Raw genomic sequence first — 13,957 nt, 5'->3', positions numbered from 1 at the left:
AAATCGATGAAATTTATTATTTTAAATAGAAAATTAGTAATTAGTTTATGAATTATCTAGATAGGTATTTTCTAGGTAGACTTTTTGGTATTTTTCTAGATATATTTAATTAAATAAGAAAATTAATATTTAAGTTGGTTATGTTCTAGACACTTAAATATTTGATATTTTTCTTAAGAGATTTAATTAAATAGGAAAATTATATTTATATTGAAAATTAATTTACTTAATTTTAGACCAACATAAATTAGAATAATTTTTCCATTTTTATTTTATTTTATTTGAATGAAGAATTTTGAAATATATATATTTTTTAATACATTAGATTTCGAATTCTGTCATATATATTTATAAAAAATTTAAATTTGAGTTGAAAATTAATTTTAATTAATTTTGGACCAACTTAAATTATGTAATTTTCATATAATATTTATTTGAAAATTAACTAAGGAAGGAAAATAAATTTTTATTTTTCAGATCTTCCTAAATCATAATTTTATAAATATTAAATTAAAATTTATATTTAGAATTATCTAAATTAGTAATTTTCATTAAATAAATATATATTAAAATAAATAGACTAAAATATGTATCAAATGAAAATACAATTCTTTAAAATAATGAGCTTTAGTTATAAGGATATTCGATCTCCATTGTTGGTCCTACATGGTTAAATATTTTCAATATAACCTCGAGACGCTAGACTTCGTCCCCCTAATGGATGGTTATTCGTTGAAGCATTTAACACCGTAACGATCTGTTATGGTAAGTATTTTATAAGTTTTCGTCTCTATTAGACTCTCCCCTACGGTGACTACTTAGAGATAAATTACGAAGTATGAAACAATGGTGGAAGCTCATAAAATAAAAATAACCTTGACTCTCGCCTACCGGGACAACGTTGGATTCTTATTTTGATCGAATAAAAGGTTGCTAGAATGGTGTCCATTTTAGATGAGCTGACAACTCTATTCAATGAATGATTAATTTTACTCTCGCCTAACGGGACACTGTATCAGTTTGTTGGAAACCTTGGAAATTATTTAAGATGTGTTTCTTTTGTATTTTCACATGTCTTTGTTATTTGCTAAATGCTTAATAATTTCTGAATTGTGTGTGAATTTATATTGAACCATGTTATTTTCTGTTATTAATTGTAGTTGTAAATTTCATGTAAAAATAAGAATAACTTTGACTCTCGCCTATCGAGACATTGTTGGATTCTTATTTTAAATCGAAATTATCCTAATTTTTCCTCTTAGCTTATTTATTTCGAATTTGCTTACATAGTATATCATTGGATGAATGGTTTATAAATCATTTGCTTATGATGTCATTCTATTTTCTCTTAAGAAATTGAATAGCGCATATGATTATATTCCCGACATTCTATCCCGAAAATCCTCGATCTTAGAAATCTCCTACTTGTATATGTTTACTTTAGGCAAAGTAGACTTAGAGTTAGATTAGCAGTGGTGGTCCGAGCTAGAATAAAACTCATTATTTATTTGGTATAAATTTAAGTTTTTGACTTTAAATTTTAGATTCCAAATAGAAATTTTATATTTCTGTTTCCTAGAATACATTATACACTACAGTATGACTTTCACAAGTTTTTAATATCCATTTTCTATAAGTGGATTCAAACTTTATGTTTATGTATGGAATTTGAGTTTAGTATTCTGTGACCAGGATCCACTTGGACTATTCTATGAACTCTTTATTGTAACTAGACCTAAGTCATCAAAAGACCACAACCACATTCTTATATATCTATGTCATTTGAATCTTGTTCATAATGGTTTTGACAATATCACTCTTTCCAAAGAGTTAAACATGCCTATATCCACTTGAAAGTAAGATCATCTATAATTATATATGGATGTACATTCAGGGGTGGATATGAGTTTTCGTTATATTCTTTAGACGACTACTATAAATTTTACCTTATGCAAAAAAATTTGATATGTTTAAGAAATTTCATGAATTTCTATCAATGTTGAAAAATATTAAGGTAAGTGGTTAAAGATCTTGTGAACTGATAGGGGTGGAGAAATATTTGGTGGATATGCAGTTCAAAGATCATTAAATTGATTTTTTGAAATGTATCCAAACTTACCTCCCCAGAAATTCAATTTGCATATTGATGAAAGTAAAAGGTCTATGATTAGTTACTAGTTGTTGCCTAAGTCCTTCTAGGGAATACCCTAGTGATAGGATAGTTTCAGAATGATGGAATGGATGTGTACTTAGTGTAACCATTACTAGAATCATGGATGTCCTGATCATGACCTTAAGAAAAGCTAAAACTGTTAACCAAGGTTTGCATGTTTGATAACTATTCTAAGTGATTAGGGGTGGACCATCCTATTGTCATTAAGATAAGAAAGTGTTTGTTTCAACAAACACTACTTTTCTAAGAAAATGACTAAATCTGAAAGACAAAGTAGCAAAGTAGACGAGATATTTTTTTTCTTGATTCCAAAAGTGTTCTATCATCTTATTCAAAATAAGATGGTCCCATTGACTGTTGTTTTTGACACAACCGAAGAGGTCAATACCATTTAGTGTTCTTAGACAAAAAGTCACAGTACCTTGTCGTAGTGGGAGGGTTTTAAGGAACTCACCCTGTTATGACTTGGAAGACACCGGTGATTAAAATCCATCGTTATTTTAAACAAGTAATGGATAGTCAGAATAAGGAACTAAGAAGTAAAGCCAAGAGAACTATGGTTAAAACCATTCTTATGGAATAACCAAAAGTTTTCTATTACATGGACAAGAAAGGAAATTTTGAAAATAAGACTATTCAATGGACTTAACAAAACTTCCTGTTCCTAGTGTTAAAGGTTTGAGTTTATCTAAACCTATGGATTATGGTATGCCTGGTGATTTATTTACTCAAGTGGAAGCAACTATCTTTAGTAAGTTGCTTGAGCATTTTTTTCTAATGGCAATCTATAGAAGCTTCTCGACTTCTAGACATAGATTTTATTTATCTAAGGAGAAGTTTCATCTATTCCAAAAAAGATAAATGCCAAAGAAAGAATTCCTTAGGATCAACAGTGAGAGGTCTCAGATATGCTTTTGTATGCATTAGACGAGACACCTACTGTTGAGTGGGAGTAATAAGTTGGTATCAGATTAATCCAGGAAAGGAACATTGGAAGACAATCAAGTAAATCTTAAGATCAAGAAGAGGAACTATATGTTAGTGAATAATGGTGGTATTTAATACTCTTAGACTACACCAAATCAGGTTTCTAGACTTGCCTTAGTGCTAGAAAGTCTACTGATGAGACAGTGATTACTCTGGGGGTGGAGTAGTGATTTTGGAGAAGTGTAAAAACCTATCTGAAGTCTCTAAGTCTACCAGAGAGACTGAATGCTAAAGTTGCAGGAAAGATACTTATTCAGTCTAAGGAAAGTTCTATACAGTTTTTGTCATTGTACCAACATTTATTAACTACTAGTGTTACTTCCTGACTAACACAAAAGTAGTTGCAAAAAAGTAAAGAATCCAGTATCCCTAGAGGAGTAGACATATAGAGAGGAATTTCACAATATCAAGGATTTTGTGATTAAGGAAATGTAATGGTGGAGGAAAGGTTGTATCGAATACAACCTGTCAGATCCTATTGCGGAGAGAATACTACATACTACACTTGATTTGGATATCAAGGTGTAGAGATTAATTGAAATGAACTTTTTGTTTTATATTAGTGTAAGTGGGAGTTTATTGGGTTTGTGCCCTAAATAAAACCCTTTTCAATATAATCAGGTTTACTAATTAATAAAGATCGAAAACTACATTTTATGTTTCATGATTCACATAATCAATTTCATAATTATATTTAATGTATAAATTCTATTAAGTCCAGAACATATTTATTTGTTCATGATTATAGTGTCGTTAGCACAGTGGAATATAATCAGGATTATATGTTCAAAAGTTTAACTCCCTGATTTGTTAGTTCACTGGATTTAGACTGACATGATAATCAGCGATAAGGTATACTTACACCTTGGATAAGTTAAGTCCTTTTCAAGGCATTGGCAAAGTTTACCAGTATCGGATGTATGGAGTATACATTGGAAGGGACCGATATTGATCTTAGATAAGATATATATCATAAACTTACCATTGTATCTTTCTATGTCAATATCAATGGTTGATCTTAGGTCTATGGATCTCAATCCTGGCATGGTTAGGTTCGATCTCAAGAGTGTTATTTGTGTTCTTTGATTTGTTAGTTAAGCCTACCTTTTGGTCTAGGTGATACGTACATTTTGATTAGATTGCTGCCCAAACATGGCCTGTAGAGAAATCATTATTTGAGATGTATTCTCCATATCTTCATATGTCTTACGAAGAACTTCATCTATGATTACAAGCATGAAACATTTGGCCTTGTTATTCGATCGAATCCAAGTATCATATTTATCCTGAACATTTTCCGGGGCATTGGCACTGGGCTCCTCAGGATGCTCCTCAGTTAGGAAAAATTTATGATTCTCTCTTGCATTATACTAAGTGGGGATTAGGGATAGTTGTGTAATGAAATTGAGGTTCTTAGAATGTAAAAATCTTATGGTATAGTTAAGCCTAAATGACATTTTCATCTACCCTGACCTAAGCCTAAGATTATAACCTGTTAAAGTCTTTCTGATTTCAAAGCATTTATTGTTAACATTAGTGAAGAAGGATAAATGATGTGAGCATATTGAAAAATTTGTTTGTGGATTTGTTTGGATTGAGTTGAGCATATATGGTGGAGTCCAAATATTGGAGTCATTTGTAAGTCATATTATTTATTTCCCTATTAAACTTTAAGACTAAACTTTGAGGCAGTTGGGCTGAAAATTTGGTTAAAATTTGCAATTGAGATTTCATGGGAAAGGCAATGTAGTGTATATGGCAATGGTGGCTTACTTTAAGTGTTCGGTGTTTATTTTTTTTGTTCATTTAACTTGGTCTTTACTCAAGGGAGAATAAATGTTAAGTTAGGAGGAATTTTTTAGTTTTATTTTTATGCATTTTTAGAGTCCATTTTAATACGTGTTTTAGTAGTTTTTATTTGTTTTTGTTGAAGTTTACGCTTATTTTCTTTTTGTTTCAATGAGAGAAAATATGCTAAATAATATGAATTTTATGGATTTATCATGAATTTTGGAGTTGTAAGATACAATTGGTGAAAATGCTAAGTTTTGAATGTTTAACACGCTCCGTTTGCGATTGAAAATAAAGTTTGAAGCTTCAAGCCAATTTTTGACTATGATTCATTCACTTCTAGGAAAAACTTTCTGAATGAAAGTTCTAGATCTCTCTTTTAGCTTTCCAAAACATCTTGAATCTTCCAGTTCTAAGTTATATCGAGAGAGTTATGGCCAAAATATTATCCATTGTTGTAGCAGCAAATTAGAAAAACAAGAGAGTTGTGACTCTCTTTCCAATGTCGTGGCTCTTGCAAAAAAAAAAAATGGGAAGCTTGCCAAATTCTTTCTATAAAATGAGTTGGAGCTAGGTTTCCTTTGTCATTTAAACTTGGAGGCTAATTTAGAGCATAGGAGGAAGGCTAGAAGACACAAATGGAGGACTCCAAATAGTGTTCTTTCTCATCTATCTTTATCTTTTATGTTTTTAGTTGAATATTTGTTGTTTTAGAATGAATTTTACGAGCTAATTTTCTTAAAGGATTATTGTGTGAATCACTTAAATTTATTATATGGAGTAATGTAGTTATTTAATTTCATCTTCTTCTCTTATTTCAATTCCATACAATTTGATTTAATTTTTCAATTATTGACTGATCACTTATAATTATTATTTATAAATTAAATCAAAATTTTAAAAAGTGAGATTTGAATATGCTTTGATTGTTATGGATACAAATTAATTTAGGACAAACATATTTAGATTATTTGTATAATTTTATGAGTTAGTTTGTTTAATGCTTTCTTTGTGATTAAACTTCACCATAGAAATATAGGGAGTTTTCACATAGATGGAGTTGGTAAGTCTTAAGGAGATTATGAACTACTTAATTCAACTTGTCAATTGAATATGAAGAAGAAAAATTTGGTAATTGCATTAGAAAGTAAAATAAAGGATAGTTGGGATCATAATAATCCTTATTTTTATTCATTATTTTTCTCTGAATTTTAATTATTTGTTTTGTTTATTTACTTTACTCTAATATTTTTATTAATCAAATAGAAATGAAGAATTAATTAATTGGTAATTGATATCCTCGTGGGAACGATACTCTACTTTATCATTATATTACTTGATTTAATTGCGTATACTTGCATATCAATTTTACCGAACAGTAACTATTGGCTACAAGCCTTGCTTTATAAGTTTCAACCTTCCCTTTCCCATTTCTTTTCTTTTTGTAATCTATTTACACCCTATAGTTGTAATGAACGCATGTTAGAATATAAATTAGTAAAGACAATTAGCATTAATTGTTGACATTTTTATAATTATGCATGATTTTATTATGTTGTGGGTCCCATTAATAGAAATGGGCATTAGAGTTATAATTTTTCAATTCAGGAGATTTTATGAAATTCTAAGAGTATTATTTATGTTAAATATAAATGTTGCAATTTTTATGATTTTTGCTCAATGACGACGAAAAAACGATGGATAGCCGTTAGAGTCACATGAGTAAGTTTAGAACCTATTTCTTAGCGGGGCAAACATAAGGAATATTTTGAATGCCGGGTTTAAGCGGGGATTATGGTTTTGACCATTTTGCCCCTAAGCCAATAGGAGGCTTAATGTGTAAGCAAGCGTATTTTAGGAATTTTGTTATTGAGTCTATAGGTGGCTGATTAGTTGTGTGACACCTAGCCACTAATTTATTCAGCCTAGATTAATTGATTTTTGAAGTTAATAAATTAGGAAGGAAAATAAAAAATTAGAACTAGAACCTCCTTATTCTTTCTTTCTTGCTCGGCTCCCACATAACCAGAAAAATCAACCCAACCGACCATCAATTTTCTAAAATTCACAAGGGATTCAAGGTGATTTAAGTTGAGCTATGCCCTAGAAGCTCTTATTTTATGAATTCTCTAAGTTCTAGTAGGTTATGGCATGCAATTTTGAGTTTTAGAGGCTGTTAAGGTTAGAATTATTTGTGGTTCAATTTCTAGGTTCAATTTGAGTTGAAATTGAAATCTTGATGCTAGTTTTGTTGTGAATGAACAAGTTTGAGTTTGAAAACTCAAACTTAGGTCATTAATGACATTTTTGGATTGAGTGTGTTTTTCTTGCTGCTGTTGCATGGAAAATATTGTTTGAGGTTATTACAGGTGTTCTGGAAGGTTTGGTATGGTTTGGACACGATTTGGGCAAGGTTTGGCTTTGTTTGGGGAAACCTGGTGCAAACCGGTTAACCAGTTTGACAGGTCTTGTAAAACCGGTTAACCGGATCAGGGGCAGGTTTCCCAAACAATTCTATTTGTCGATTCATGTCATTTTCAGAGCCTTAGTTGGTTATTTCCTTGATATTTATGGTGTTTTGTAAGGGCTATTGATAGCAAAACCCTTAGTAGTGAGTTTGGATTTATCCGAATTAGGTTTTGACATGTCACTTAACTGTTTATGTAAATGTGACTTAGGGCATCCATCCAGCACGAGGTCTTTCGTTCAGGTCGGCCAACTCACTTGAATTCGGAAATAAGATAAGAATAGCATAGAACATGTTATATATGTGAATATGTGTATGTGTGATATATGCATGCTTATTGTGATTCGTACACTGCCAACAATAGTACGGTAGCGGTACTGAGTGCATTGGTATAGTGTACAATGTTTAAGGAGTACATTATGGTGTTACCAACACTAGTACGATAGGTACGTATTGTATGTGGTACAACATTTAGGGGTACTCGGGGTACGGGGCAAACCCTACCAACACTCATACAGTAGTAGTACGTAGTGCATGTGTTACATTGGTTGTACCCTAGTAAAGAACATTCTTACTTATCTGATAAGCCTTGTGGATAGGTGTATGGGTGCCTAGTTTCAAGTCGGTAATATATTATTTGTTATATGCTTTTCTTATTGGGTCTTTTGTCTCATAGTTGCTACTTTCGTGTGTACGTAAAGGAAAGACAAAGGCTGAACAGGAGTGAGCTCCGAGCTTGGATGGTGATTGTAAATGTCGAGGTGACGTGACCTAAAGTGTTCAGTCTCAGGACATCTTGGATTGTATTTTGTAGTCGCTGTGCAACAAGTTTATAAATCTATTATGAGAATGTTTGTAAAAGTTGAAATACGAGATCTTGGTTTACGTAAATAAATATATATAAATTTATAAAGTTTAAAGTTTATCAAAGTTTTAATTTAGCATGATTTTTGAGAAAAACCCTTTAATTAGTGAATGTGGTACGTTAATTGGAAAATCACTATAGTGCATCTAAGTACTAGGGCGTTACAATAGCTTACCCCTTCAGGTAGGATTCCATATTCCCTGACTTTGTTAGTGCGCATAGAATTCATTTCTTGATCCATGACATTGTTCAACTTTTTTGATTTAGGGTCATCCATTGTAAGTCAATGGAACATCCTTGTCTGTGTAAGAGTACAGAACATGTGACTCATGTTAATAGAAAACATGTTGTCTCACAAACCTCTCACTACAATGATGTACCGAGGTTTTATTTTTAAGAAATTTTGCAACCACGATTGGTCGTGCAACTGATGGTACTGAAGTGTGGGTACATTCCCTGACGTTGTTAGTGCGCATATAATTCATTTCTTGATCCATGACATTGTTCAACTTTTTTGATTTAGGGTCATCCATTGTAAGTCAATGGAACGTCCTTGTCTGTGTAAGAGTAAAGAACATGTGACTCATGTTAATAGAAAACATGTTGTCTCACAAACCTCTCACTACGACGATGTACCGAGGTTTTATTTTTAAGAAATTTTGCAACAACGATTGGTCGTGCAACTGATGGTACTGAAGTTGATGATTTAGAAATTTGCTCATTTTATATTTCCTAGATAACAACTTTACTACGTGGTTTGTGATCTCTCATATAATCATGTTTTAGAAAGATAACATTTGTACATACAAATATCTTTCGATCCTCATGACTATAGAAGTATGCACCTCGAGTCTCTTCTAAATATCCCACAAATATACACACTTTCAACCTTGGCACAAGTTTCCTTGTCATAGGTCTAAGAACATGAGCAGGACAACCCCAAATACAGAAATATTTCAAACTAGGTTTTTCCCATTCTATAATTCTATTGAAGTTTTGCTTATTATTCAATTCAAGGATACTACATTTAGAATGTAAGTAGTCGCTTGAAGTGCGTACCTCCAAAAGTTAAGTGGTAGTGATGAGTAACTCAACATAGATCTGACCATGTCCAACATAATTCTGACCATTTTCTTCTTTCTAAAACACCATTATGCTGAGGTGTTCCAGGTGCTGTAAGTTGGGATAGGATGCCATGCTCCACAAGGAAGTCTTTGAATTCATAATCCAAATACTCTCCACCTTGATTAGATCAAAGTATTTTTAAAGATTTATCTAATTATTTTCAAGCTAGTGTTTTGAAGTCACTAAACGTACTAGAAGTTTCAGACATCTTGACCATTAGGTAAGTATGACCATGTCGAGAATAATTGTCAATGAAAGTGACAAAGTATTTGAAACCTCCCCGAGCTTGTATATTAATAGGTCCGCACACATTAGTGTGTACTAGCTCGAGCTGTTCCTTGCCTCTGTTGCCTTTCGCTATAAAAGGTCTTTTTTCGATCTTGCCTTTAGGAAAAGATTCACAAACTGGGAGAGTTCTAACCTCTAGTTCTCTCAAAGGTCCATCCTTTGTTAATTGATTTATCCTATCTAGGCCAATGTGGTCTAAACACAGATGCCATAGATATGTATTATCATCTTTAGAAACTTCTTGCCTCTTATTATGTTGAGGTGTAGCAACTCTAAACAATTCATTATTTAAATTAATTTCTTACATGGTCTGAACACATGAAGTTTGTTATTCTATTTTGCACAATAAATAGGCGTACCATATATACTTTGAAATAATAAACCCATTACTCATTAAAGCAATGTCGTAATGTTGTTTATGCAAAAGAGATAAAGAAATAATATCCATGGTACAATCAGGAATAAAATAAACATTGTTGAATAAAAAAATTTATTATTAAAGTTCAATCGAACTTTGCCAACACCCTTGGTCGAACTTGTGCTCTATTACCCACGCGCATGATCACCTCTTCATTAGCCAACTCTCTTAAAGAATCAAGTATCTGCATAGAAAAGTAAATATGGTTAGTGGCTCCAGAATCAACAATCCATATAGATTTATCATCTTCTACTAAATTATCTTCAAGAACTAGTAAATGAGATTTTTTTCTTTTTCAGCTCCAAGAGATAATTGTTACAGTTTCCTTCTAGTGTCACATCACGCCACAATAAAAACACTTGCCTTTAGCCTTCTTGTCCTTACACTTGGGGCTCTTTTTGTTCTTCTTGGATTTCAGTGTTCGTGCCTATTTGTCTAGCTACAAAGCTGCTTGAGGTGTCCAATTAACTCAAGATTCAGTTGGTATGGAGAACATGCTTCCGCTGATACTTGTATATCTCCATTGATAGGTAGCTTCAAACTAAATGTGGATGTTGTGTTTTATGAGCAGTCTAGTATTGTTGGAATTGGGGCTATTGTTAGGGAGAGCCACGGTCATGTATTAGCAGCCCTAGCCAAATCTAGACAAGGAAGGTGTGCACCAAAGGAAATGAAAGTTGTTGCACTTTCTACTACTTTAAGCTGGCTGCTCCACTAGTGGAGAATAGTGTCATTTGATGGAATAGATTCAACAACTGGTTTCAAATGCCATTAATTCAAAATCATCATCCATATGAAGTTTTTATGATTTAATTGATGATGTTTCTTATCTTTTATTTCCTTTTCCTTGAGCAAATGTATCTCATGTTAAAAGAGATTGTAACCAAGCGGCTCAAAGTATTCCTCGATATGCTCTTCAGCTGAATGATCAAGATTCTATATGGTTGGTGGATATTACTTCCCCAATCTTTACTAATGGATTCTCTACATAAATAATAGCAGTAACTTTTTTCTAAAAAAATAAAAAAAAATCAACCTTGTACTTTATAAATGAGTTAAATACAATATGATTTTCATTAAACCATTTACAAAATAATCATGTTTACGTTTCAATAACTTATCAATATTGTTAGGACCTGCAGACACCATCTATCTCCACATTGGTATGATATTGTCTGCTTTGGGCCTAAGTATTTTTGAGCACCTTTCCAAAAGGCCTCATTCTAATGGAGATAGTGTCCATCCTTATATACCCAAGATTCTTTCTATTTCTAGTCAATGTGGGGCTTTGATTGTAAACCCAATAATCTTCCCCTCAAACAAAGGACCACCTTACGATTGTAGGTCTAATCTTAAGCAACCACTCAAGAACATATTTCCAACTTCCTTAGAAAAATTACAAATTGAGTCCATCGATTCTAACACTCAAGATCCCCTTGAGTAAGCTAGATGAATGCCTTCACCAGCTACATTCGAACTCCCTTCAAATTAGATCTGAACCTCTGATGGCTCTACTAGCAAGCTTCAACTAACTTTGGGATCCAGCTCTGATATCACTTGTTAGAATCGTCAGACACCATCTATCTCTATATTGATATGATATTGTCCGCTTAGGGCCTAAGCCACGAATTTGTTTTTGGATATTTTCTCAAAAGGCTTCTTTCTAATAGAGATAGTGTCCATCTTTATATACCCAAGATCTTTCTTATTTCTAGCCAATGTGCGACTTTGGTTGTACACCAAACAAATATATTTATAAAACTCTTAATAATACACTCGTAGTCTATTTATATTGACGATTTAAATTATTTAACATATTTAAGAGGCAATACCTTAATGTGTATATGGTACATATTTTTTTCTTGAATAATAATATAAATGAGCATATTTTAAATATGAGGTTTTTGTACTATTTTCAAGTTACGCAAGTGAATCTAAATTTTATTTTATTTTATTTTTTAATCAAAATTATTTAATTTAGTGAATATTTTTTGGGTCCTATCGTGTTATATATCCTATTTTATTTTAACATAACAATATATAGGCTTCAATTTACAAAAAAAAATATATAACTAGTTTGATCGACACATATATAATATATAATAATATAAAGAGAGATTTGTAATATTATGTACTTATTACTTTATTATATTATGTAGACTGAACATTAAAATTAAAAAAAGTTACATATTATCACATCATCGATAATATTATAACAAAACCAGTACATATATATATGTATACAATGACTTATGTCCATATACATATAGTTTTATTTATTAGCTATATATTATTATTATTATTATTATTGTGATATATACTTAAAGACGACACATCCCCATTCCCCCACCACCTAATTGTTGTGAGTAGGCGCATCCTTCTCCTTCTTCTGAAGCTTAGTCTCGTTGAAGAGCTGCATGATAGAGACCAACATGTCACGAGTCAAGGGCTTAACAACGCAGTGATCAAGACCAGCCTTAAGGAATGCTTGTATTTGTTCATGATCACTCGCAGTCACTCCCACAATCATGCTCTCCACTCCCATTGCTCGCAATTCCTCCGTTGCCTGCATTATAAACAATGGCAAACTCAAAATTTTAGTTAATCCATAAATAAATAATAATAAAATTATATCCAAGAAGGTAATAGTATATAAATAAATTAAAAAATAAATGAAATAAGAAAATGATTTAATATAAATAATTTAGAAGAGAAATGATAGAAGGTAGAGTTGCCCTAAAATCGGTTTGTTCAAAATAATATGAGTTAGTTCACTTATTATCATCAATTAGTTTTGAGATAAAATCATGTGATTCTTAAAATTAAATAATTACCTTTGCACCGTCCATGATGGGCATTTCCCTGTCCATGAGAATAAGATCAAAAGAAGCTCCAGAACGATGTAGATCAACAGCCATCTTTCCATTAACAGCTTCATGAGTTTCCATACCTAAACCCCTAGCCAAGGAGTTGTGAACCATTCGAGCAAATTTTTGATCTTCCACGATTAGGACGGTTGTTGGCTTCTTCTCATCATCATCAGCAACAACAGTTGATGATGATAACTTATTCTCTACGGCAATAGCAGTAGCTGTCAGATCAACGAGATCATCAACATTAGTATTGCTCTCCACTAACACATTACTCACTGTTATTTCCTTTCCTTCTAGGTGGTCATGGGTTGCACCAACAACTTCATTACCTAGCACCATTTCTTTCTCCTTCAAATTTTTTCTGTAAGCAAAAACATATAAATATATATATATTATGTATTGAAAAATGTAAAACATATAAATATTATGTATTATATAAAAAATATAAGTGTAAAATTAATACCTTCACAAGAGGTTGTATTAGATTTAGCTAGGATAGAATATTAGCTTTGTAGTGTTGTGTGTTTGATTATATAGTAGTGTAAAGGGTCAAGTTCATATAAACAAGTCAACCATTTAAGTCTAGATATTGTTTGTGCGTTTATTGAAACTTATGAGATTATACATATCTCACTTTATTTGAGAAAGTGCATGAAACCATGAAAATTTGTAATCTAAGAAATTTGTTTTTTTCTACATGTAAGATACACAAATGTATTGAGAGAAGAAAAAAATCTGAAAAAAAAAAATCTTACTTTTATAAAAGTGTAACAATTTTTGTCATCACATTTCAGATAATGAATAAAATCTGTAGAAATTTATGCCTAATAATGAACGTTATAATATATAGTAATACGTTAGATTTAGAATAAAATCCATCTAAAAAAGTCGTTATATTTTGCAATGACATTTGTAGAAACTATAACATAGCATAAGTGGCTTATATATTTAAACGTAGTTTACTCACCTT

At 31.6% G+C, this 13,957-nt stretch overlaps 1 protein-coding gene across 1 annotated transcript; it reads right to left on the bottom strand.

The window, feature by feature from the left end:
* Positions 1 to 12,265: 12,265 nt before the first annotated feature.
* LOC115719866 (two-component response regulator ARR22) lies at positions 12,266 to 13,588 on the bottom strand. The gene is made up of 3 exons (XM_030649046.2): positions 13,451 to 13,588; positions 12,949 to 13,348; positions 12,266 to 12,680 (listed from the first exon to the last, which is right to left on the bottom strand). Exons 2-3 carry the CDS (start codon positions 13,324 to 13,326, stop codon positions 12,468 to 12,470), a joined length of 591 nt encoding a protein of 196 aa, XP_030504906.1. The 5' UTR covers positions 13,327 to 13,348; positions 13,451 to 13,588; the 3' UTR covers positions 12,266 to 12,467.
* Between the last annotated feature and the right edge of the window lie 369 nt (positions 13,589 to 13,957).

Source organism: Cannabis sativa, chromosome 2 (genome assembly GCF_029168945.1).
Source record: "Cannabis sativa cultivar Pink pepper isolate KNU-18-1 chromosome 2, ASM2916894v1, whole genome shotgun sequence".
NCBI classification, from domain to species: domain Eukaryota; kingdom Viridiplantae; phylum Streptophyta; class Magnoliopsida; order Rosales; family Cannabaceae; genus Cannabis; species Cannabis sativa.
Note: the sequence above shows the minus strand (reverse complement) of the source record. Positions and strands in the feature narration are given on the sequence as shown.

What these genes read in the sequence shown, in the direction of transcription:
- LOC115719866 (XM_030649046.2), bottom strand. Translation starts at nt 13,326, where the DNA reads ATGGTGCTAGGTAATGAAGTTGTTGGTGCAACCCATGACCACCTAGAA. An exon ending in CCATCATGGACGGTGCAAAG is followed by an intron (nt 12,681 to 12,948) that starts GTAATTATTTAA and finishes TTTATAATGCAG; the next exon opens with GCAACGGAGGAATTGCGAGC.